Source organism: Epinephelus lanceolatus, chromosome 2 (assembly GCF_041903045.1).
Source record: "Epinephelus lanceolatus isolate andai-2023 chromosome 2, ASM4190304v1, whole genome shotgun sequence".
NCBI classification, from domain to species: domain Eukaryota; kingdom Metazoa; phylum Chordata; class Actinopteri; order Perciformes; family Serranidae; genus Epinephelus; species Epinephelus lanceolatus.
The window spans coordinates 21,258,178-21,285,912 of NC_135735.1; the positions used below are offsets into that span (position 1 = coordinate 21,258,178).

Sequence of the window (27,735 nt, forward strand, 5' to 3'; positions counted from 1 at the left end):
GAAGAGTTAATGAAAAACAAAAACAAAGTGTAACTACATTTTCCACTTTGCAAATTGCAAACACCAGTGTTATTTTTAATAATATGCTCAATAAATCACACAAATTGAGAGAGAAACAGTATAAGAGACAGAAGACAGCAGGCGATGGAACTTTTGAATGATTTAAGTAAACAAGTTTCTCCAGCCTCCCTAAAATGTTCATCCTGGCTTATCTTCGATGTAACTGCAGATAAATATTAATATGCTTGCTAATCACAGTGAAGTCAGAACCTCATTCTTAGATGACCATATAAACATGCAGGTAACATTTGCTTTTGGACAGGTTGCATACAGGGATGCACGATAATATCAGCACGTCATTGATATCGGCTTTAAAATGAACTATCAGAACTGGTCAACATGCTTTTTCTTATTTTGCACAATGAATAAATATCATGATAAGAGTATGTATGCATAATATGAAGCTATCTCCACTACAGAAGTGATTGATGATCACTAAAATTAAGTAGGGAAAAAGTGGATATATCGATATTGGTGTGGTGTCGATTATTGGTCAAATGAGTTATTACACATCGACACATTGGCAAAAAAATCCAATATCGTGCATCCCTGGTTGCGTAGAGCATATTTTCAGCATTTAAAATCAGTACAGGCCAACATTACATAACTATAAACCATGGCTGTCCTGTTAAAGGGCTGGGAGATGCGTTTTTAACACAGCAGCCCTGCAAAAAAATCCTAACGTTACCCTCTTGAAGCTTAAATGTTTTGCTTTGTTTAGAGATGTCTTGATTCAAGTTGATGGCCATTTTAGAGGCTGTAGTTTTCACTGCTATTGATTTGTATTGCTTTGCACTGTGACATACGATCAACAGCTAACATAATCTAATATTTAGCCTAACCTCTCACCCTCTTTAAAATTAAATTACTTGACCCATACCTGCACTATAATCTTGCAGTAGAATTCACATTTAATTTTGCACCACTTGCACCATGTCTATTTTACAAGCATATACATACAGTATAAAAGGTCCCTCAGTATTTTCATTTAAATTAATGTTTATAAGTATTGGATATTGATAGGTTTTGCATATTCATTTGCTTTTTTTCTTGCCCTAAGTGCTCTAATCTACTGTAACAGAAAATGGGATAAATTAACTAGTAGTTTAGCATATCTATCTGGCGTAACGTTATTAAAGCAACAACAAAACAAAAAAACTTCTGTTGTATCAATACTGTGCATGGGTTTGGCAGCTAAGTGTTTAGATGTGGATGTGCAATGTGTTTATGCACAAGCATTGTATGTATGTACACTGCCATTGCACGGTTTACAAAAATAATTAAAATGCTTCATTGCTACACAATACAACGAAATTAATGCATTAACATTATAGTAGCTAGGTAGCAGTTTCTATTGCTAAAGGCCAAGAAGTAACTCTACAGGTTAGCTGTGACAAAGAGGCTTAATAACGGCATAATACATTAAAACCTCGACAAACAGCTAACGTTAGTGAGTAGTAACGTAAACTACACTCCAGTAACAAAAAAGTCACAATAAAAATTGTGTTTATTGTTGCGAGTTTGGTACTATTTAGCATATTAGCAAATATCTGGGACAAAATGCACATTACAATGGGCGTTTTAAAAGGCGAAACAACTGAAAGCTAACCTGCCAACGTTGACTCGGCAGGGGTGGCTAACTGCTAGCTAGCTAGCTCCTCGCTCAACTTCCAACGGTAACTTAGCTTTGTTGTCTTTACGTGTAGTTCGGTGGGTGCGGTTATGTCTTACCCTCTGTCAGTTAGAGTTTATCTTCCATTTCATGCGACCACGGTAACGTTTTCTGGTGAGACACAAGCAGCTCGTATTGATGAAATAATTCCACTAGCTTGGATATAGCGAGACGGCCCGGTCATAGCTAGCACGACAAGCGCCAATAAATTCAAAAACAAGCCTTCTTCCTCGGTCGCAGCAGATTGGATGTGAGCCGCTGGTCATTGGGCGGATCACTGTGACGCGCCGGACATGCTGCTGCGGAAGGTGGAGCTACACCCTGGTCTACTACGGTAAGCTACTGTTAACTCCCTGAGGTGTTGACACGTTTCTCTGTCACACTTCACCTTAGCTAAACGTTTTTAAATGTTTCTGAATGTCGTGTTGCGTTCACGTTCGTGTATTTGTTGACGGTTCGTGTAGCTAACAGCGCCCGGTCATCCAACATGGTGGCATAGCAACAATATGTAGTGCAACGCTCTCTCGTCAGGTGTAAAGAGCCCCAGCCACTGCTAATCTAACAACGTTACAACTACTACACACACGTGATAAAGAGCAACGAATGGTATACTAAACGTTGCATAACACTTCTTATCTGTAAGAGCCATCTCTAAGATAAAGCTAAGCTAAACGTTTAGCTAAACACAAAGGTTCCTAATACAGCTAATACTGGGCAAGTCCTCAAAAAGCTTAAAGATTATCATCGATCTCATGCCCTTCTTCAAGCTGCTGCCATTAGGATTGTGTTTTACATCACCTTTTATATAGCTAAAACAAATAGGAGGAAGTCTGATTTATATTCCAGAAATGTTCAGATTACCTTGTATATAGATTAATAATCGCGCTTGCACTGAAAACCTTTACACTTTGATCTGTGTTAAATATCCTCGTGAGACCCAAGCTTTTGTTTGGTATCCATTTTTTTAATTTCTCCTAGCTATTTGGGATCAGTAGGACCTGATAAGTATAAAAAAACCTCAATATTGTCAGCAATGATAAAGTCCCAATGTACTTAAACAAGACAACAATAAAGTCCTGATGTCCTCAAACAAGTACGTACTAATTAACAGCCTCATAGCTTGTTACTGTTGCTAAAATTAGTCAAATTTGTTGCCATATCAAACTACAAACTTTATTAATCATAAATAGACATGTTTCATTTATAAAATGATCAGGTTTTGGACCTTGTCCACTTTTGTTTCAGTATCGGCTGCAGTCTGACTTGGCAGAGATGGCTGCCATCTTGTTTTTACATGGATTAGTGTATTGTGCTCTTATTACCACTAGATGGCACACAAAGTGTCCACGAATGATGACAATAGGTCTCAGTTAAGTAGAATGAAGTATAAGGTTCAGTATACCCAAAACGTGATGTCCACATATGAGGACACAGGGTCTCAGGAGGATATTGTTACTATTAATACTTGCGTCTTTCCACCACGTTGGTCATAGGCTACTTGGTTTTTATGTATGTAAATGGATGTCTTTGTGTGTATGTGTTAGCACATTCGCTTGCCTTGAATTATGTTTGTATTTTGAGATGAATTTAACTCTTTTCTTAAGGTTAGCGTGTGCATGTGCAAGTAAGCACAGCTCTTGCATATTTTCTCCATGATAACCAGGGGTAGACAACCTGCGCCCCTCTCCAGTGGCTCCCTATGGTTTTGGCAAAAAATGACATAGAAATTAATAACGGCTATTTTTTAAAAAACATTTGAATTTTCATTTTTCATCATCATGGGCCTTGAGTGATTCTTACATTCTCAATTGTAAAAAATGTGTAGCCTATAAACAGAATAAAGAACAAACCCTTGAACATACAACAGTGAGATAAAAACTACCTTAAATGACAGAAACCATCTTTGGGAAAAAATTTATTTGATGTGTACTTTGATATTTTAGTTTGGCCTATGTCCCATCCACTAACATGGAGGGAGAGGGCTTTATGACCTATACTGCAGCCAGCCACCAGGGGGCTAATGAGATGTTTCAGCTTCACTTTTGGGGGGCTGTAATGTCGTCCATCTTTATTAACAATCTATGGTGGAAATAGACATGCTTTTTCCTCTGAGTTATCATTATGACGTTAATGTTGATTGCACAACGCAGTGGCTCAAATAATGACACCATCTGCAATTTGATTGCTTTCTTACAAGTCTCGCTTTCACTATGGAATTCTGTCTGAAGGCTTGTGTATGGCACAAAGGAGATGCTTCAACCATTTTGCAACCAAAACAGGCAGAGGGTAGCGCTTTTGTTTTCTCTGGTAGCTATTGGTAGCTACCACCAATGGAACAACAGATGTAACTGTGGTAGTTATTAGGCTCTGGGGAAAATGAAAAGCGATCCAGCTGTCCTTGCAACTGCAGCACCAACAATAGTATCACTCGGAAACATTAGGGTGAGAAAAGTTGAAACGTCATCTGTTTCCACTTTGAATTAAACACTAATGTTCTTGTTAACCTATCCCTGTAATTATTCCCTACCTTTCACCTAAGTTATGGTACTGGAAAGGAATGAACAGAGGGGACAGGCTTTTTAATAGACCTGTATCTTATGAGACAAAGGTACTATTAAGTTGTAACCATGGCAAAGATAAAAATAACCACAAAATGATTCATAAGTGATAATAAATGTGCAGTATGCTCAAAACAGTCCATCGTTCATTCTCCTCTCTGCTCCTCTGGTAAAGGATAGCTTACCTTACCTGAAAGATGTAAAATGTTTGATTTACATCTTGATGCACAGCAGTGCACGGCAATGTAATAATAATGTGAATAAAAATTTGATTTTGATTCCTGTAAGGTACATCCGGTATGCCCCACAGTCTGACAGCAATCATGCAGCGTCACTCAATTTTTTATTGCCATCTCTTCAAATATTGTGTAATTCCTTGCTGCCATTTAAATGTTGCTTTGCGTTCACCGACACCATGCGCACACTTGTTGAATTCCTTCAGCTCCTGCACATATTCCTATTTCATTAGAATCATGCGTCACTAACTGAGCTCTAATTTTCATTGCATCTTGTTGCCAGGAAACACCTGAATACCTTTTTAACCATGTAGCTCACTGCGGGCAGTATTCTTCATGTAAAATGCCAAAATGTTGAACTAATTAGCCAAAGATGTACTTACTCTTATTGTGGGGTGTGGTTGTGGTGCACTATGAGCCACAGATGTGTGCTGCTGGAAGAGTTCAACCTTCAGGGTGATCTCAGCTGACTTAAAATGTTAAAATTGTGATGCATGTTTGTTTTGGTTGGACACCACAGGTTGGAGACCAGCTGCTTAAAGGAATACTTTACCTACAAAATAACAGTTGGCAAATCAGTTAGTCATGCTGTGTTACCTTGAATTCTGGAAGAAAAGTTTGTTCTTCTCGCATGCCTTCATAGAAAATGGTGAATTTGTTGACTTATTGATTGATTGGGGACCACTTTTAAGAACAGCATGTGATATGAAAACAGCCATTTACACTCTACTACTACTACTACTTCCCAAACTCACACAGTTTTCCTAAAAAACATTATGCTGCGGTCATACACGAGCAACCGAGCAGCGGTGTACGCAGCTACCTTATCGCTGTGTTGCTGTTTAAGTGTTGTTCAAGGGCTTGTTAACAAAGTTACGTTGCCACTGGCTTGTATGTGTCTGTGTGTCATGAGAAAGGTCTTTGAGACTGAAATGTCTACCTTTTTTAAAAATAAATCAATGCAAAGGTAAAGAAGTGTGTGCGGGAATCACAATTTTTCATTGTGTCTGCTAGCTGTCAGAAAGTACCTCGACTAAACGTCATCTAAAGTGTGTATTTGGACATTAAATATCTGCTTATAATCAGTGTCTGAGCCCCATTTTAACATTACATTTCGTTGCCCCCCATTGCATCCCTGTATGCACTGCAATGTCACAGAACGCTAGCATAGCATCAGCCAACTAAGCTAAAGTGACCCAGCACCACAGCTATAAAAAACCCATGATTGGTTGATGCCTCCCGCATCATTGGAGCACTGAAAAAAGTTGAGGCTAGCTCAGCTTTTGTTTGTAGCGTGTCACGACCGTCAGCAATGACAAGTATTAGGTGTCCGTTTATAGCCTCATGTCACTGGCTTCTATTGAAAATGAATTGTAGTCTGTTACTGTGTTGTTTGTATTGTGAATGCAGCATTACTACTGGAGTCTGTCTTTGAAGAGAGCATAGGTGCGTTTCAATTTAAGTTCAGTCTTAAAAGGTAAGGTTCTGGCAAAAATGCACGTGTTAGCCAAGTACTGAGCATATGACTTGATAAATGAGACTTGGATCATACCGCCCGAGTTGTGTGAGAGTTTATAAACAGATGCTTTGATATAGTTTTGCTGTTGTTTAATCTGGCCCCCAATCATTCAATAAATCAGTTTTTTCACAGTTTACTGTGGAGGCATGCGAGAAAAACAAGGTTTTCTTTACAAAGTCAAGATAACATGGCATGGCTAACTGATTTACAAGTGTTCATTTTTTTGGTCAAAGTATTCCTTTAAGTATGTTAAAAATTCCAGCACAAGGTATTTAATGCTTTGTACTTATTGTGTAGACCTAATATTTTTGTTCCAAATAATTATACTGGGTAACTATTCCAACTATTAAGCTAATTTTGAATCCATACTCACCTCCTCATTAGAAGTCCATAACTCCATCACCATTTCACTTTCACTTTCAAAATACTCACCCATATTCAACAGTGTTAAACCCCGCTCCTCTGAACTGGCTTAAATGGTTACACTATGGTTACACTGGGATATTTCTGCTTGTATCATCACATAACTTTGCTCGTGTTTCCTCCATAGATCATGATTTTTCACATGGCTGTGCGCTCCAGTCCGATATTACGGAAAACAAATTTAGCCGTGTGGAGAGCATGGAGGTCTTGGAAGTTAAGCCTGCACTCTTCTACAGTTTGTGCATCCTCTGGTCCTGGTCCCCTGGACAGATCTGAAGAGCTGTCTTCAGCAGAGAAGCTTCCTCACACACCTGTCATGCTCAAAGAAGTGCTCCATTACCTAGACATCCAGCCAGGTCAGGTATGTTTGCATCTTTGTTATTTGTGCGATTTTCTCAAAGAAATTGTCTTTTTGTATAAATTTTCTTTTTTAATAAGTCAAATATTTATTCAGACCAAATGAGTGCTGTGTGAAAGTATTCCAACCAAAACGATTGTGTAATTTTACTTCTTTCTTATTACTGTTATTGCCAATAGAAAGCATTCACCCACTGATGTATTTCTGCATTAAAAAGCTCCCTACAATGTGTTCAGACTGTAGGCAAATGTGATGTGTCTAAACTGAATCTCAAGGACTGACTGCCCTTGCTGATATCAGCAAGTGATTAGGTTGTATTTTTATTTTAGGGCATTGTTTTACGGTCTGCCTCGGTTGCTGTGGTAATGGCATAGGCATGCAAACTCATACTGAGTGGTGTTTCTCATGTTTTGTTCCTCTAAAGTGTGTCAGAACATTTAAAACACCTTTCAATGTCATGTTTTGATACACCACCACCACTAAGTACAGCTGAATTAAAAGAGCTGAATCTACACCTCCCCGACAGCATCCACAACTGTGTACATTATAATCTTCACAGGGCTGTTGTATTAGTTTAGTAACAAATATATTATTTGGTTTTGAATCGGATAAAAAATTAAATAACACCAGTGTTGAGAAATTGTTTTCCAAATGTGTGCATCATAACACCTCAATAGTATCTCATTGCAGTCTGGAGATAGCTATTAGAAATGACCTCTACTGGTAATTTTTCTCTTCACCGAGATGTTTGTTGCCAAGGTAAAGATTCTGTTCACACTCCGTACAACAACTTGTTGTTATAAAGGCACACATGAATCGAACAGGGTGCCAGCAGCTTGGCTTTCGCTTAATGTATGTACTACCAGGACAGATGGGCATGAGTCAAAAGCCTTCTGGTGTGGCAGGCAGCATAGGAGGGGAAGTGATGCCCCCCCTATATAATGCATGGTCAAGACAGGTGGGGGCCATGGGTCAACAACTTAGTCAGGATTTGCGCCACTGTAAGGCTGTTGGCAGGACACAGGGTGCTGCGTCGCTCCTGCCTGAACTTTAGCACCTCTAAACTCCTCCGCTGCCCGCCCATTTGCCAACTGTCCCAAGACAGCTTGCCAATCAGATGCTATTAAAAACAGTTTGATAGATTTTGTTTTTTTGCAGAGTACATGCTGTAGACCTCACTCAGTGTGACGCTCTGTGGAAATGCTGTATGGTCACATTCAGGAGTCGTGTTTTAAGTGTTGTTTCACTGCAGATGTCTGGTAATTTATTTACTTAAGTGATGACACATATGTAATGTTGCAGTTTCACTGGTGCTACAGCCACGGCAGCATTACAACCTTATTAAGGTGCTGACACATATTACACATTCATATAGCTAAATTATGACTCTGTGGAGACAGCCGCATGCTCTGTCAGTCTCAGTCAGGCATTAAAAAAAATCTGAATCCTGACACGACTCTCTGACAGAGCTGTCATTTAAGCAGTCAAATCTGTGGTGGTTAAGTGATGGTGACACCAACAGATCAGGGCTGCGAGGAGGAAAAAAACCCAACCTGATATCAGACAAATGTCCACTTAAATCACTGAGGGCACTGAGATTTATAATTTGGCTATTGTAAAATAATCACCAAAATGTAATTGCTCTTGTCAGCTGGAGCAGAGTATATGTGAATGAGTACTTAAGCGATGATGGGTGTCAGAGCAAAAACTGCAGTTAAACTGAAGTGTGTAAATGGAGCCTTTCAGTGCCCTGCTGCCTCCCACACAGGACGTCTGACTGTAAATGTGTATACAGGTAGCTAATTTGCACTGGTAGTTTACACCAGGCTGTAATTTCACAGTTTTACAAATGGTGTTTGTTGCGTCACGCTTGTTGGATCTGGATTAACAGTTTGTCATATGTCCTCATTAAAAGCATATATTAACTACACCACTCACCACTAACTGACTTAAAGGTCCCATGCAATTAAGTTTTCTTCATTGTTTCACTGTCTTTCTGTATGAAGCAGTATACTGAATGGGATTTAAAACTTAAGTTGGGGAATGATTTTAAGCCATGCGAGCTTCATGGCCCGAGGGATGGTAATGTCGTTCAGTTGGTCTATCGCTTTTGTCCGGATTGAAATACCTCAACAACTTGGATTGCCATTAAATTTTTTACAGGTGTTCATGGCCCCCCTCACGATAAATACGCATCTTCTATGAACCCCGACTTTTCATCTAGCACAATCAGCAGTTCATAGAATTGCTTGTCCTGCAAAATATCTCAACATCTACCAGACTGATTGGTGCAAAACTCCCAATGATTTTGGTGATCATCTGACTTCTATTCTAGTGCCACCATGAGGAAATATTTTAGATATACGTTGCTGTATTTCCTGGATGATGTTCCCTGGAGGATCATCATCGTGATTTTCACTGTGAGTATGTTAGCACTCTGATGTTAGCAGTTAGCTCAAATCACTGCAGTGGCTAAGTGCAGCCTCACAGAGCCACAATTGGCTGTAGACTCTTAAAGCCAAAACACACTGTCGACAAATGCAGTGCCCATATTATTTTCAATGTACAACCCCACACTGGTGGCGGCTAGAAGCAAGTCGGCACTCCTGGACCCACTGCCCTGTGGCACTTCACGCCACTGTCTTATTTCCAGCCTCGCCGACCCCAGAATTAAATACATTTTTCCCTCCACTCCCTCTCTGCAGCAGCTCTTTTTCTCTGCTCCTATGGTAGCTCGACTCCTCTCCTCACCATTGATGTATATAGAGAATTTTATTGCTGTTGCTGTCTTGTGTGTGACGAAGACTGGGTAAGGAGAGACTCGTTGTTGAGGTTGAGAAATATCCAGAGCTAAACAACTCACAATCCCGTCATTATAAAGACAATGGCCAAAGAGATATTGCCTCGCTAGTCATAGGTCTGGAGATTGGCTCTTCAGGTGAGAAATCAAGTTTAATTCAGGGCTGTCCACACATGATTTTAAGCGAAAGCATTGGTGGAGGAAGTACAGATCTTTCAGCAAAAGTAGTAATAACTTTGAGTGGCTGTGTGTTGATGAGCTGCAGCACGACGTGGCCAGTGTGTGCTAGCGGCGGCACTTGATGTGGCGGCGCTAGTGTGTTTTCAGCTTTAGTCTACATTAACATTACAAGCAAATGTGATACAGATCAGACTTTTTCAGAGTAGTGTGGACACAGAAATCCAATTTCTCCCAATCAGGTTCTGGGCCACTTTCATATGTGGTCCTAAATGTGGCCATGCAACTGCTGTGAGAACTGTCATGTCAGAATTCATAAATGTTTTTCCCATACTGCCATGGTTTTTCCATGTCAGACAGATTGCCAGCAGGTCATTCTCCATACAGTGTTGGAGCGGTTCGCTGAAACTACAAAATGCTGCTTTAGTCGTACCACAGCTGCCCCATGCACTCGCCAACCAATAGAGCCCAACTGTCGGATGCTTGCCTACATTTTGAGTCCTGCCATGACAGTCTTGCTTTTAGGCACTGACAGAGATATTGAAATATAGCCTGGACATCCTAAACTTTTGGAGGAACTGTTCCTCTGTAAAACCAGTCACCCCAACCCACCACTTCGGACCCCTCTCCTGCACACACACATCTACCTCTGCAGAACTACTAGCAATAGCTGCTAATAGAGCTATGACTTGGCTGTCCCTCACCCTCAACATCTGACTAATTGTCATTTGACCTTTGCAGCAAATCATTCAGTAGATGAATACTTGCACCACGGTGTCATTTCTTTTTCCCAAATGCCTGTCTCACAAATGGAAATAGAATTGAGAATTGAGCATCAAGCCCTGTAATGTTAATGCAGCCTTAGTCTTGTTAAAAGTAGTTGGGACATTTACCACCAAACAGAATAACTTTTCTCTCACCGAGACGAAAAGGTTGAACATGCTTTTATTCCATGTATGTTTGCACTCCATGTTTGAGTCATTAGCCCCTTTTACACTGCTTGTTCAAGGCGGGAATATCACGCTGTTATGTTGCCTCGTCATTCTGTATAAAAGGTATGAGCACGAAACGGGGGGACAGATTTGTCTCGCCTGTGAGCCAGGAGTGGAGGTAGTGACGGCGCTGAAACGACATCTGTATAAACAGGACATGTGGCGGGACAACATCATGGGCAGCACGGGTGTGACGTTTTGATGACCTGTTAGGCGTGCAACCTACCGCAGGAGAGTTAAAAGGTAGCTGATAGTAGTTAGCGGCTAACTGACAGAAGAAAGACATTTGCAGAAAGTGTCTGCAAATTGATAAAACAATGAGGCGCAGGAGCTCATTACCCTCTTAGCAGAGGACATCATTAGCTGCCATATAACGAAGGAAGTAAATGATTGTTCTTGGCATGTTAAGCCATTGTTATTGTTTATAAAGTGCTACCGATGCATATGTTATATGTTACGCTACAGGACGATGCTGTTGGGTTAGATGTCCCGCTCGTCATGCCTGTTTTGATTTTGCAATGGTGGCATGCTGTTTAAAATCATACACAGGATTGGCATGATGCGAACATTGTTTGGTCCTGTGTAAAAATGCAAAGGCGGCATGAAGAAGGGACTTTGTAGCGGTGTATTCAGGAAATTTGATTTTTGTTGTTTTTGACAGTTCCTGGGATGGAGCAGGGTTTCATTTTCATGTCTTTTGAGCATTTTGAGGCTCCAGCTGTTGCCATCTTTGTTGTGTAGAGTTACCATGGTTACAGGTGCCATTCTTGTCTGTAGCGAGGCTAGTTTTAAAGGCACTATTTACTTGTTCTCACAGACACACACAGGCACAGACTCACACACACACACAGTGTCCATGACACTGCTCTGCAGTAATACAACAGACGGACTGTCCTCAATAAGTCCAGCTGTCATTGCTAAACTCTGGCAGAACTGCTCTCTGTCTGTCATTGCTACTCACCTAGCATTACCACATCTCCCTGTGCTCTCCACTCCAGAGCAGCAAATCATTCAGAAGCTGGATTCATTCTCGTTGTCGTTGAATTGCAGTCCATTGTCAGGGTTTAGCTCAAGAGGAGAGGCTACAGTGTCGCATGACGTAGTGATATTCATTTAGGGAGCGTCTAGAGGAAGATTTAGATGGTTTACCAAACTACCCGTGTCATCGTAGTTCTCAGTTTAAGTGGTTTCTTTCAATTAAGTTTTTGCCCTATTTTCATCACGGGGAAAAAAAGGTTGTCAACAAATATTTTTCATCATAGTTTCTGTTGACAATACAAACACTGGTAAACACAGGCCCAAGTTAGCTGAACTTAATTGTGAGAGAAAATGCAGGCAGACTGTAAATGCAATACTCAAACTGTCCATTGTAAACATCCATCACAGTTTTCCAAGCCTCCAGGAACAGCTCAGGGCTGTGAAACCATGTGACATAGTGGCCAAAATGTGGAATTACAGCTTCTGGTACGTCAACGTCCCAGTAGAAATACTTAAATGGCCCTTATTAGGGAGGAGGAGCAGGATGAGCTGCTGGAAGGCGGGGTTAAAGGAAGCACTAGCACATTTGCTCTATGGGCCCATGGATGAGGATGTTCCAGGTAATTTTATACCCATAAATCCAACTTTTTGGGCTTCAAGCTTCACTGAGCAACTTTCATAGGAGTTAATGGAGCCCTGCCTCCAATGCTGTATCCACTTCTCTTTATACATCCATGTCAAACCTCCAAGAACAGTGCTCAGCTATGTAATTACAACTTCCTGGTCTGTCACATGGTGCCATTAATCAAAAAGTCTTTTTCCCCATAGACTTGCATTGTGAAAGAGACATCTGTAAATAAGTGGGGACAACTTTTTGACTGACTTTATGACTAATTTCACTATTGAGGTTTGATCTATTCAGGAGCTGCGCGATTAAATCATTCAAGTTAGCTGCTTGGCCAGTGAAAGTCTATAGTGCATCTGCTCTATGGGCCCCACAGTGCGGAAGCAGAGCAGAAGATCCAGGTAATTTTACACCCAGAATTGGAACATTTTTGGTTTTTAGCCTCACTGAGCAACTTTCATAGAAATAAATGGAGCCCTGCTTTCTAGCTGTATCCACTTCTCCGTGCCAAGCCCACAAGAACAGCGCCGAGCTATGCAATTACAACTTCCTGGTCCGTTACATGATGCCATTAGCCGAAAAAAGTCTTTTTCCCATAGACTTGCACTGTGAAACAGACATTTATAAATAAGTGGAAACAATTGTCGAGTGCCATAACCCTGGTGAAATAACTCATTTCACTATCGAGGTTTGATCTATTATGTTAGAAAACATTTTAAAGTTTAGAAGAGCTGCGCAATTAAATCATTTTATCTCCATCTTGAAGTCAGAGCACTAACGTGGAAATTAGCGACTAGGCCATTGAAAGTCTGCCGTGCACCTACTCTGTGGGTCCCACAGTGCGGAAGCAGAGCAGAAGATCCAGGTAATTTCACTAGGCAACTTCCTAGGAATGAATGTGGCCCCGCCTCCGACTCTGTATCCAGATCTCAATACATCAATGATCGGTGACGTTTACGGACTGACTTCCTGGTTCATCTTTGACCTACTTGTCATAGTTGGGTGTTGCACAAGTTTGTTGCACAGTGAGGGATTATTAGCTAAAGTAACTGCTCACCTCTGGACTCACTTCTGGTTCTACCTTGAAATAAAGTAGTAGCTAATCTGGATAAACCAATGGCTTACAACTCCTATGATCTTAACAGTTACTTTGGTGAGTAGTGGTACAATGTTATATTTCAGCCACATAAATAAAACTCACTTTGTGATAAAATTTTATTTTGATATTGTACCAGTCATTTAAATAATTTGTTTTTTTAATTGCTACCTGATATGTTTGCAGTTGAGACCTGGGAGTGACTACTGACAGTCTGCCAAACTAAGACAATGAGCCAGAGGGTGTACAGAGCTGCACACTGTGGTGTTGATGCTCACTGGAATTAGCAGAACCAGCAGCTCCTCTAAACTACAGCAAGTCATTGAATTTAATTCAATTGTATTTGAAAAAACAAAACAAAACACAGTTTAAATAGAGTTTTTAAACTCTGTCAGTCATTGAAGCAACAATAATACAACCACATTTTGTTAAGTTTAGGCTTCCATTGTTATAAACTTCTGTGAAACCAGCTCACTCATGGTCACTTACTCATGATTAAGTAAAAGAATTGTGCTGTAAAGGGCGAAGCATGAGGAGTCCTCCACTGGCGCAGGCTGCTTGCGTAGGGGACCTCCTCTAGAATAGATTAATGAGCCATCAGCTGAGAGTCCAGGGGAAAAACCCTGTGCTGCTGTAGAAGGAGAAATGAGCTGCCTACTCTTACATTTCAGTCTCAACACACTCCCCCTTGTGGAATTAATGAGGCCATAAGTGTTAAACCTACTTTTTTGGATCAATACCACAGTCTTTCAACAATCAACAATTTTTTTAAGCAGAGTTAGACAAATAGTAACTACTGGTTACTTATGATGATAATGATGTGGCAGGAGTTTATTATTCCTGACAATTACAGGCTTTATGATATATTGATGTTAAATGAATGACTTTGTTCTATAGCGTATAATTTGAGTTTAAGTATAATTTTTGTTGCCATTTATATAACTATGTTTTTGAAATGTGAGCATCAGTCATTTAGAGTTTACACACACACACTTCATCCTACTTATAGTCATTAGTTTCTGTTTAACGCTTGTTCAGTGTGAAATTACATTAGGATGACATGATAATTTAATTCAGGTCATGCATCTTTAATCTAAGCAAATCCAAAGGCAACAATAGTATGGAGAAACTCCTTACTTTTCTCAGGACCACCAAAGCACTGGAACCCAGAAGTCTGGGGCCGTCATGAAAGTAACAGAAGCATTAATGCCAGCTTACGTGGAAAGCAGGTGGTCGCCGATGTGGAGCTCGCACGCCATAAATAGCACAAACCAGGCTAGTCTCATGATGACAATGGAAATCTAGCACAAAAATACAGCAAAACAGGAAAACCACAAATCACAGGTGTTGTAGCTTGTTAAGGGCCTGAACCACAGCAGACTGAGTTGAGTGCTGCATTTTTCACTCCCCCTGTTATTTGGGTTATTTGGCTGGCTGTAATTCGGACACATGAAGAGACACTCTGTTCTATGGATAGATGACCACAAAACACTCCACCAGCTGCTGCCTCTCAATGTTTTTTTCTTTTTTTGCATTTTTAGATGCAAGATAAAACACTAACTAGGAGTAGTGTACGGCTGAGTGACATAGAAAAGTAGTTACCATCTGTTTTATCTGTCATTTGAATGTTTTTACATTACATGCGTTTTGATGTGGAATTTGTAGCTCACGGAAAAAAGGCATGAATGTTTGATGCAACTTAATCCAGCATATCTTCAAATGTGTCCCCTATCAGAGTGCTGATGTCAGCAGAGGATAATCTTTTGCCGGGTACTGAGTGTACCAGCTTGTAAAGAGGGGAATAGATAGAGTTAATATGATCTTGTCTCTTTAAATTAGCTTGAAGACTTACAGCCGAATTTTGGGCCAGCTGAGGTGAGAAATGAGCCTCTAAGTCTCCAGCACAGGGAGTACTATTGTGCAAGGCTATTTAGAAACCTAATATACAATCTATAAAACCTCTGCTGTAAAAGTGGCAGGCAACAGTTGAAGGTAATTTAAATATGTGTGATATACACTCTCTTTCTGATTGTGCATGGGCGGCAGCATTTGAAATGTACTCTATTTCAGATAAAAGGTCCTTTTTTCGTGAGCAGCGTTTGTGTTATATCCTCAGCATCAGACAGGTGAAGCGCTGTTGTGAATACAAGCAAAGGGGTAATATGATCTTGTCTCTTCAAATTAGTTAAAAGCCTCGCAGTTGCTGTTTGGGGCCGTGCAGCTGAAGTCAAGAAATGGCTTTAGAACTAAATATGAAGTACAGGGAGTTCGGTAACCCTGAAGATGTTGTCTTTGCATCTTTGTTTTTTTGCAAATAACTTCTTAACTTTAATAAGACAGGCTTCTTTAAATGCAGTTTAATTTGTTTTTATGAAAGAATTTTACACAGTTTCTCAGTCACTGTCTCTTAAGGCATGCAGTGGTTTTAGTTTTGTTGCTGTTGTAAATGAACATGCACCCAAAAGTTTATTGTAGCCTTTTATTTTTATTTTCAATTTCAACTCTAAGTGTTTTTATAGGTAGTAAAATGTTGTGTTTAATTGTAGAGAGTTGCACATGCTCAGGAATGACATTTTATTTCTATTAATCTGACAACACATATTGAAGTTGTTTTGTGTTCTTGTTCTTTGCAAAGGCGTAACGGCACAAACAAACTCATTTGTCATATAAAGGCGCAGAATTAACAATATTTGTGTTATCTGGTACAAGGAGCTTATTTTTTCTTGGTCGTAAATTTACCACCACAATCTTTTCTCAGTCTTTAATGGGTTTTTTCTGTTTTTTTTTCTTTACACTCCTTTTTTGGGAGCACTGAGTAGTGAAAGAGGAGGCTGGTAAATAATTGATCCTTGTAATTAAACACTCCAGCCAGGGATGCTGGGGCTGATTGACGGCCAGATATTAGGCCCTTGTCTCGTAAGGTTGCAAGTTTAGTCTGAGGTTATCAGTGGCCAGAAGAGTCTTTCTCCCTCCCTGCCTCATTACTTTCATGAGTAGAACATTTCATAGTGGAGCGGTGGGTGGGGGTGTGGTGTGAAGACAGTCTGGGACTTCATTAGCCAAATGGGGTGCCTCAGTCTACAGAGCGCCAAATCGTTCAGCCTTGCTGAGCAGACAACCCCTTTGTGGGTGCTTCACCGCACTGTCCTGTAGAGTTGTTTTGGCCCTTTCATCTCATCGCACATTCTTCAGCTTCAGGTTCACTTGAACAACAACTTAAACAAATAAAGCAAACAGTCCTGTGCCTACCTGAGCAGATGGAGGCTATCATAGCTTCGCTCAAGTACACCTCCAAACTATATTTGTTCACCTTTCCAGTTTTGTTACAGAGCTCTCACACAGCTTACAGTACTGCAGTATATTGTCCAATAAACCTTAAATGCTCCTCTAAAAGTAAATACTTTCCCAAATGTTGCACTTTATTAATGTTTGATTGAATTTGCCATAACAACATTGACTGTGTGTGCGTGTGTGTGTGGTGTGTGTGTGTGTGTGTGTTAGAGAAAGAGGGGGAGAAATCTCTTTACAACTGATGCATGCACATAACATCAAATAACAGCACAGCACAGGGGTAAACTGGAGCAGAGTGCTGCTACAGCATCAATTACTGAGAGTTATATTTGCATGTAGCTTTAATAACAATTATTGAAATTGTATAACTCTATACTCACATGCGTCCAATATTGCTTAACTCAGTAAAAAAATAAACTGGGAGCCATCCTCGATGCCGAATTGATACTATTAGAGCAGGTTTTATTGCAATATTTACATTTGTTCCTGGTGTGTGAGTGTGGGTATGCTAATCAGATACATGCCCTGTGGACAGCTGGATTTAGATGACTCATTCCTGCAACACATCTTCAATTGGTGTTTGTGTGAGGTCCAACTGCATTATCTCAGTGGTCTTTCTTTTAAATATGTTCAGGATAATTATATAACAAAACATTCATCACGTAGTCTAGTTACTGTTTATCACTGTTAGTGTTTAGGTAGATATGGATTGGGATTTTAATTCTTATTTTTCTGATTGATTCTAGTTTTAACAAAAGGTTACACTTCTAGTCAGAGTATTCGACTGTGAAAATGTGCAGAAAGGGTGATCTGTCACAAATGTTTAGACATTTTAGTGTTCTGGATGCACTGGGAGTCAATGTCAACGACTAAATCAGTTTGACTGCATTGTTTTCTATTGAACTGTCCAAACTGCCAGCGAGCAATGCTGCACAATGCAGTGCGATGCGGCGCGCCATTTTGAGCTGAACTTTTGTTGGATGCTCCATTTCTATTTTTATTCCTGTCATTTGTGTTAAAAGCGCTGCAGTGGACGAAGAATGGCTGGTTCACGAGGTCGAAATGAGGTCTTACCTACACAATACCTCCTTATTTCACTACAAACACCTAAATAAGTCGGCATCTGCCTGGACAGAGATCGCCAAGGAGATGAACGTTTCTGTTAAGAATTGTAGAGGGTGCTCAGCAGAGCTAGCCTGGTTGACAAAGTGGAAATGGTGGTATGATATAGTACAGAAGCTACAACAATATCTTTAAGTTACCTGTGATAGTATTGTTGTGAGTATGAATAATGAGGAAGTACTGTATGTACTCACCGACCTTAGTCTGATTTATTTACATGACATGACGGAGTTCCATACTTAATGGATCCATTGTGGACAGAGAGCATCCGAAGTAACGCCATGCAGCGTGATCATCTGATGCGTGTGAATGATGCCTGTGATGAATGTGAATTTTACAACTTGTTGTAACTAAAGGCCCAAACACACCAAACTGACATCAAATAACCAGTGGCGACAAAGGCCGACTGTTGCGTAGCCTCATGTCACCTGTGTCTTGGTCCAAAAGTTACACTTAAACATACCACAAAGACTACAGCCAATGGCCAACTAGCCTGTTTGTACTGCGCCTTCTTGAAACGATACAACTCTCGATACCAGCAGGCGATGGTAGTCTGTATTCTGTAGTCTGCATCATTTAAAAAAGGGGAACGGGAAGACTGACAGGACGGATTCAAGACGCTAGTTAGCCATTTAGCACATTAACAGCACAACCTGATGTTGAAAGAGCAAAGGACATTTACCGTGCTCTTGTGAACAATGATACAAACTATCACAAACCATTTATGCTAAAGAGCTTAAAAGAATAATCTAACCTAAGTTTCGATCTCACGCCGTCTTGGCTTTAGCCATTTGTTTGCTTCCCTCACTTCCGTTTCTCATCTCATGCACTGAGCTTAACTGCCAGATCCATTGTCTGACGCTGATTCAACATGCTGAATCGGCCGACAAAAAGCCGACAAGGGTCGACTGGTGCCAACGGTGCAGGAAACACGACAAAAACTAGGGCGACAGACACTGACCAACAGCCCACTGTTGACTGACGGCTGACTGTTTGGCTTGGTGTGTCAGGGGCCCGAGTTTGACGCCCAATCACTGAAAAAGTAATTTCTTATACCTAGCTGCAGTAAAGGGTTTGTCATGTTCGACAAAATTGTGTTTTAACAACGATCTCATTTTGCAAGCCCAGCCACACAGCGCTGCTACCAAACTGCAATATGGTGAACACTACAGATGTGTGGTGAAGCGCATGTGATGTATATGCAAGTGTCTTGAACAGCAAACACTAGACAGCACACACTTGCTTTTTGTACAATGTCATCAAAGGTGCGGCCCATTTCACAAAAGCGATTTGTGAGCACTGCTTACGCACAGATCACAAGCTGTGGCAGTGTCAAGTTTCAGAAACGGTTTTCACCTGGTGTGAGCTGAAAATATGGCGTTTGTATTAGAAGTTGAAACAGGTCAAAATTTGCGGGAGGAAATGATAAATCGCGCGTGCACATGTGATGAAATGGGCCCCTGACTCAACTGCAGTGTCATGGCAAGGTTCTGCATTGTCCAGCTGAATACATGCAAGTTACATGCAAACGGGTTAATTCTACTCTGTACCTGGGGAAAATGATCGTCGTTGACACTGGGGGTCTTGCGGCCACTTTAAAGTGAAAGTAATTTAAAACAGGTGTGGTTTCTCTTTGTGGTCTCTCTCAGCATGTGTTCCTGCATCTAAATGATCTTTAAAGCGCTGTTGCACCTTTTCTGATAAAAGTCAGTAGCGGTGACCTTATCTGTGTAACCAACATTATCTATATTCCCAGCAGCATCCAGATGAAGTGCTGTTGTTCTCAGCTGGAGTGCTCCCACTCCTTGCCTACTCTGTTTCCTGACTAATTTGGCAGGGAAGAGCATGTCCGCTCGACACTACATGACACTACTGACCTAAACCAGTAGCAGAAATTTCCTCGCTCCCTTCTCACTATTCCTACACCATGTCCTCGTCCACAGTGTTGGAGTGTCCCTGCTCGGGCTCAGCTGATTTTATATGAACTAAATGGCAGACACCTTGCTTAAAACGGGAAACAATGATGAGCACAATCTTCTTCCTTCTGAAGCATTTGAGGGAAAGCCTTTCTTTTTGGATTATAGCATCACTTCTAACATTAACTCCTGCGAGGCTTGCCTCATCCTCTGGTCAGTACTCTGTAAACTTTATGCTTCAGAGGCCAGATGTGCTTTGGCTCACAACACCTTCACCTCTTGCTGATGAGCACCTGAAGGAAATATATGCACACTGGCAGCAGTGCTTGATGTAGTAAATTTCCGCTTCACTGTATCAGCAGCATCCCGCTGAAAGGCACCACTCACATACAAGCTTATGTTCCCTCCAGGCAGCCCAAGGCTCCTGAGACTGACCATTACTCCCCAAAGGGTAAAAGGACTGATGTCAGAGATTGAAAGCTCGGGGCTGGCTGATGATCATTTGTCTGAGTGGCAGCTCAAAGTCTGACCGTTGGTCATTTCCACCTTTACAAACTTCAGTTCTGTGCCAGCTCAGGTATGGACTGTGGGACTGTGTGAAATTTGTTGAAATTTGTCAACTGTTAAACATTAATACCGTGAGAGCCCGAGTGTAGATCTCTGAATTGCTGCCTGCATGTCTGATTTGTAGGAACGAATGGGAACGTCTTTGACACTATCGCAATCAGTATATGATACATTCTGGGGCCTTCAGAGTTCAGAGGACCGTCTAGCTTTAGTATTGTTATGCATTTTTTGAGTAAAACAGGCAGGCAGGATATAACTCTGACAAAATCTGTTGCATGCTCCGTGTAACGTTAGCAGTCCACTGTTAAATGCCTAGCACATAAACTGGAGCTGTCACATGTACCAATTACCTCAATACCTTACCTCAGAATAAATGTAGCATGCTGTTGCTAGCTAGCTAAGTTAGTCTTAGCTCTGTGTGGCTGACAGTTGCACATGGATTGATGGGTGTATGTCATGGTTATTGGTTGAAATTGGTTGGTGCACATTTTGTTTAACAAAAAGAAAACATGATTGGATTTTGATATAAGGCTACGATTGGATTTTATTTTTTGTATTTTTTTGGAGGGGAGGCAAATATTGTTAAATAGGTGCACACAAACAATGGACAGCACGGTGATGCAGTGGTTAGCATTGTCGCCTTAAGGCAAAAGGGTTCCTGGGTTGAACTCTGGGTTGGGGGGTTTGATACCCAGGGTGGGGGAGCCCTTCTGTGCAGAGTCTGCGTGTTCTCCCCGTGTCAGCGTGGGATTTCTCCAGGCGCTCCGGCTTCCTCCCACAGTCCAAAGACATGCAGGTTAATTGGTGACTCTAAATTGGCCATAGGTGTGAATGTGAGTGTGAATGGTTGTCTGTCTCTATGTGTCAGCCCTGTGATAGTCTGGCAATCTGTCCAGGGTGGACGCCGCCTCTCGCCTAATGTCAGCTGGGATAGGCTCCAGCCCTCCCACGACCCCTAACAGGATAAGTGGTTACGGTAAATGAATGAATGAATGAATGAATGAAATGAAAGGTGCACAAAATGCTTGGGATGTGATATAAAATACATTTTTCATTTAATCTCCACCTCTTTTTAACAGGCACTATGAGTACAAAACATTGTGTTCTGATGATAATATCATGGAAAGGCCCACGGCAACTATCAAAAATCACTGCATAGTACTGCACCACCCCCTCCACCATGCCACCTCCATTGCCCCCACCCACTTCCCCAGTTCCTTTCATTACATATTGTATTGTCAACCCAGTCTTCAAACTACTGGAAGCATCTTCTTAAATGCCTCTAGAAGTCTTTTCCCTATTACCATGCCTTCAACAACGAAGCCTTCATTTAGCTTGACTCTTCTTTGCACTCCCTAATGGACTTGGCCCTGTTCTTCTTTTGTCTTCCTTTAGTACCATGAAATTCACCTTCAGGAGAGGAAGCCATCTTTCCTGATGCTTCTTTACATTTTGTGAATATAGTTAGATGATTCCACCCCCTCTTTTCAGTTTCACTCCTGCTTTCTCTCGGGCTTTCTATAGTTTGCATTGTTTCCTTGGCCCACTGTATTGACAGTAGTGTCACAGTGAGGAGAAATCTTTCAGAGCAGTGAAGAAGAGCAATGAAGCATGTAATCATTTTGAATAGATCCACCGCATCATATTTGACCTTAATTTTTGTTTCCTGTTAAAACAAAGAAATAGCCTTTTGGCATTTCCGTCACAGTTTGTGGCGTTTCCTATCCACTGGAAGTTAGCAGTCTATATTTCATGTTTTAACAATGACACATTTGTAGGCATGTCAGAAAAACAGCGTATGAGGTCAGACAACCAGACTGAAAACAAGAAGTTTCTGTTTTCAGTTGAGACCATAGAGTGTATACAAAGATGGATGACGCATCTCCACTTCCTCCCACTGTCCAAAATGAAGTCAAAATATTTTGGATGCAGCTGCTGGCATCTTGTGCTTTTTGGAGTCAGAGTCTGCGTAGTAGCGGTTGGGAAGTGGAACCGCGGTATCAAGTTCCCACCCATATACCCATTCGTCCCAGTCGCGAGTAGTGCCATTGATTGTGAACACATTGATTGGCACAAACAGCTGTCAGTCATGACATCATACCCCCTGCTCAAAGCATCAAATAACTTATTAAAAAACAAACTTATCAGAAAAACAGACACTTCACAGCAGCATGATAAGAACTACCTTAAATGACAGAAACCGTCTTTGGGAAATTTTTATTCGACGTTTTTTCATTTGGTCCATGTCCCAACTGCTAAAATCCTAAAATCGATGGGGTGGGGTTTATGACCTACACTGCAGCCAGCCAGCAGGGGGCAAAGATGTTTTGGCCTCACTTCTGGGGAGCTGTTGTGCCATCCATCTTTTTTTTGAGATGAGAGCATTCAAACTGCTTAAAATGGACTGTGTTTACATTCAGTGCCACAGCTAGAGGCAGTGACGCACAGGGCAGTAGAGGGGTGATACAGCGTTTCCTGATGAGACCAGGTTGTGCATATTGTCTTTAACCCACAACTCAACTGAACATCATCTAAGGTTTGTATTTGATCATAAACATATCTATGCATATTGAGTTTAACATCACATTTCTCCACCCAACTGTGTGCATTCAGGTGCACCACAGTGCACACAAAGCTAGCATAGCATCAGCTAACTTAGCTAAATAACACACCATTATAGTTAAAAACAAATCATGGTTGGTTATTGCTTTATCGCATCATTGGAGCGCTGACAAAATTTGAGGCCAGCTCAACTTTCGTTTGTAGCGTGTAAAGCCTGTTAGCATTGACAAGCGTCAGGGCATCAGTTTGTTGCTTCATGTCACCAGCTTCCACTGAAAATGACTTGTAGCCTGTTGCTGTGTCCCTTGTTGTGTAAAGGCAGTGTAAGTAATTTTCTTATTTTCTTGTAATTTCTGCTATGTTGAGGACATTCCTGGGCACAGTGTTTAAAAAGGTTGTTACAAAAATTGCAGACACCGAAATAGCGCAAATATAGCGAGGCTAAACGAGAGTCAACTGGGGGTTGGCTTTCACTTTCGCTTTAACTTTCACTTGTGATGTTCACAAACAGTAACTGATAATTGCTGCATTATGTCTTTAAAACAGGAAGGCTTTGTACCTCCACTGTACCTCCACCTTATTTTTGTCCAATTGCATAATGGGAGCAGCTTCCTGGTCAGCCTCAGAGCCTCATCAAGCCTAACATATTTGTGATTTGTAGGAGCATATTGGTCTTCCTAAAGATCCCCTCCAGACATGTCTCAAGACATGAAAATACTCTGCGTTCAACAATAATTTATGTCTGTTATGAATTTTCTACAAGAAAAAAAGATTCAATTATGTATGGCAAAATTCTTAAAATTACATCTACTCCTTCTCCCTCATTAGAAAACCCAGAATCTATGAATATTCGAATATTTTTAAGATGTTAAGTTGTCCCCCACCTCACTAAAAAGTCCAGTCTCATTGCGCATTGGAGGATTCATATTTTCACATCACACTTGTGTAAGTTGAATACTAGACCACTATTGGCTTCCTAAGCAGTTGTGACGTCACATAATCATGTTCATATGTAGGCATGTTAAACTCTGATTTAAAGTGGGCACACAGACACTTTTCTCTTCAGCAGATAACCATGAAAACAACCTTCTAGTGTCAAACTCTGCACATACGTCATTCTGCACAGTGGAGCTCAAACATCCAAGAGAAGAAACAATAAACAAAACAGATTTTTGTGTGGAGGAGGACTTTAATATTGCAGCTGTATGTTTGCCAAAGCTTCTCTTTGGCTTTTTACTAATAGAATGAAATAATGTCTGAGTTTGTTGCAGAAAATGTCAAATAAAATGCAGAAATATAGTCTTCTTGTATATTTACACAGGGGTAGAAGAAGTACTCAGATCTTTTACTTGAGTAAAAGTAGCAACACCACAAGGTAAAATACTCAGTTACAAGTAAAATTACAAAATTATTGGCATCAAAATGTACTTAAAGCCAGTGCTCGGTTAGTGGCCCATGGCGTCAGATACCGATGCACCAAGGCACCCTTTAGTGGTGATATAAGACGCACTGGGCAACGTCATTTTTTTGATGCGGTGAGCATCTGCTGTAGTGTGAAGAGGGTGGATGGGCCAAACAAACTTTAACCTAGGAGACCGCTGTTCATTTCCAGAGTGTGCTAGTATGTGTAGCATACTATGCTAGTGACATATGTCACATGACGTCAGTAACAAATGTAGTTATTTTAAGCCAAGCCATGATATCTTCTAAATCCAACCACATGCTTTTGTTGCCTAAACTGAGGGACGTAAACCTGAAAGCAACAGTCTTAAGTTTATTTTAGAAAGAGACTGTATGCATTTAATGAGCGGAAGCTGTACAATTCTTGTGAAAACTTAAGTTTATTTTGAGAAGACGCAAAGCATGTAACAAGCATAAATTTATACACCATCCCTGCAGCGTCCAAAACTGATGCTGGAGGGGTACCCAGAGCAGTGGTTCCCAACTGGTCCAGCCAGAGGTTCAGATTTCTCCTTCGTCATTAGTTCAAGGTCCACACAGTTTAATATATTCAGTGTCATACTTGCGTTTGGCCATGTCGTCGTCCAATTAGTTTGCTGTCTCTGTCAAGGAGCTGTCTGTTAGTCACTCACTCTACAGCAGGAAACAGCACTTCAAAATAAAAGTTCTGTGCCGGAAATTCACTGTACTTCAAAATAAAGCTTGATTTTTTTTTTTTACGAACTTGACACATTGGTGAGTCACTGCGGTCCATTCAGAATGGACATGCGACCATCTTTTGGACTGCGACCCATCAGTTGGGAACCACTGACCTAGAGTGTCATAGTTTGCGGTGTAGAGCCACTGACCAGGTGTCCGTATTTGACAAGTTGGGAGTGAGAGTGTGTTGACTGGGTTACAATTACTGATGCATTAATGTGTACATCACTTTAATGTTGCAGCTGGTAAAGGTGGAGATCATTGCAATTACTTTATATACTGCTGGATAGCTTCATCTATAATAATACATCATAATTTAGCAGTTGATTTATTTTTTAATAAACTGAACTGAACTGCAAAGTAACCAATAACTGAAGCTATCAAGTTAATATATGAAGCAGCAGAGAAAGTAAATACAAGTACCTGGAAATTGTATTTAAGTACAGTACTCGAATAAATGTACTCAGTTACTTTCCACCACCGCATTTAAAAACCAGCTCAGTTGTGACAATTGGGATTTTAATAGTCCAATCAAAGTAATGAGGAGGATTTCCCACATCGTAACCCTCCTGCCCTCGTTGTCAACCCCAAACTAACCTGTTAGACTGTGGGAAACATTAATTTGATTATCATTAACGACTGTCTCCCACAGCTACAGAGGCTGTAGTCTGCTGATGTAAGGACGTGTATCCTGCAGCCACAATGCTGAGTATATAGAAGAATCTGTTCTGTACATTAGGTTGTTTTTCATACATTTTTAGGTATTAAATCCTCACAGTTTGAGCCAGACATGCTGATATAGGAACATGTCGAAAATGTGTTTCAGTCTCTTTGTTTTAGCAGACTCAGCAGCTCCCTGATGTACAACACTGCTGCAATAAACCGTAACATTAACCGGGTTATAATTAAACACATATATTTATATCTAGGATTTCTTTTTAACAGTCACTGGATATTTGTTGTAATGCACCTGCAAATTTGACTCACGATGTTACGCACAAATAATTTGCTTGTTAAAGTCTGCATTCAGTTTTTATGCAAAAATGAATCTTTCCAGCAGAGAAAATGTAGCTCAGTAAAAATCTCCAACCTGCAAGACAAAAACAGACAGTTTGGCTGGGGGGTGGGGGTGGAGAGTGATGACTCATGCACACAGTAGAGGTCCCTCCCTTTCCATTTCTTTCAGTGTCCAATCAGTTCTTTCCCAGCTGTCACTCATTGCCTCCAAATCAGATCCCCACAATGCTCCACTATCCCCTGTAAAATCACTTTATTTGCAAAGGTTCAGAACTTGCAAGGTAAATAAAAATGCCACATCGACATCAGTTTGACACACAGATTGTCGCTTGATAATGTGATGACCTCACAGTGCAGCTGATAATCCTCTGCAGCCAGGATGTTTTGGTCATGCAGTGGCCCCAAACGATACTGAAACTCACACATTTAATAATGCTCCACATTAGATTTTAAAGTTGCTATTGTATGCACATTAAACACTGTTTTAATTTTAACAGAAAATCTAATGCTTTATCAAAATAGTTCTGCGAGAAGCTCCGTGAATTCATCATTTTTTAAATGCAATTACTTTCAGATTACTTTTTCAGAACGCAAGCAGCCCATAAAGCAGCAGAAAGACTAATCGTTCGGATTGCCCACGTACAGTAAACATTGAGTTATTGGCTCATAGTTTCACAGAAGATACAAGTGCCTGCTATCCCTGTTTCTCCAGGGATGTCCTCATCACCACCGTGGTGTAAGAGCCAGTCTCAGGACTCCTCGAAGTGGGCGGATGCTTGACATGGGCTTTATGAGCTTTATGTAGAGGAGGACAGGGACCGGGGGTTTCCTCTTTGCAGTCAGATTTTTATTGAAAAATACAACAAATGTAACCGTAGATCAAAGGCAGTGCTGGCATGAATTATCTGAAAGTGGTGGGGAGGGAAAAAAGAGTATATAAAAGAGAAGGAAAGAGAAGAAAATGTGGGGGGGTGAGGATGTTGTGGCGTTTGACTTGAGGTGAGTCGAGTGAGGGGAGGTTACAAAATCACTCGACACTTCATCATACATCAGCAGCCGTTCATGAAGCTGTAAAACTACTCACCTTAAAACCATTAATCCATAAAGTTTCAAAAAGATGACATCCAAAAAATAAGTAATCCAATGTGTAATGGCAGAGGAGCTGTTGTTTTCCCGGACTAGCGTTTATTTTTTTTTTTCAGCCATCCTGGGCTGCTACAGTGCACGTTTGGTGTTTTAAGATACTGAGCATGGGTGGATCATTCAAGATCAAAATCGGCATGGTTGTTGTCACCGTCACTTCTGTCAGTTCAGATTCATTTGATGCAAGATCACTGCAAAATTGAGCAACACATCATGTGGTGGAAGGTGCTAGGGAGGGACTGGTGTTTTTGATAACATCTAGAATGAACGCCAGGGACTTGGATAACGTTGCAAAGTCTATTTTCATGGGCTTGCAAGGGGGTTAAAGCAACAGTCTTGAATGTAGTCATTCCAGTAAGACAGACAACAACCCAACTATCTGTTAAATTTGGAGTGATTAGGGCTTCTAGCTTGGCATCAGTGTCTCTGACCATAAATAGTGATAAATAATCACCACATATCA

At 40.8% G+C, this 27,735-nt stretch overlaps 2 protein-coding genes across 3 annotated transcripts in view; one reads left to right on the forward strand and one right to left on the reverse strand.

Moving 5' to 3' along the window:
- The window catches only part of kif18a (kinesin family member 18A), a 34,213-nt gene extending 32,269 nt beyond the window's left edge, over positions 1–1,944 (reverse strand). For both annotated transcript variants that reach the window (XM_033625114.2, XM_033625107.2), the window contains exon 1: positions 1,792–1,944. The gene's annotated coding sequence lies outside the window, so the exon portion shown is untranslated. The remainder of the gene's footprint in view (positions 1–1,791) is intronic.
- A 38-nt stretch (positions 1,945–1,982) lies between these two features.
- The window catches only part of mettl15 (methyltransferase 15, mitochondrial 12S rRNA N4-cytidine), a 71,418-nt gene continuing 45,665 nt past the window's right edge, over positions 1,983–27,735 (forward strand). Inside the window, exons 1-2 of the mRNA XM_033625124.2 lie at positions 1,983–2,066; positions 6,596–6,829. Coding sequence (XP_033481015.2) covers positions 6,599–6,829 — 231 coding nt within the window. The 5' untranslated portion in view covers positions 1,983–2,066; positions 6,596–6,598. The remainder of the gene's footprint in view (positions 2,067–6,595; positions 6,830–27,735) is intronic.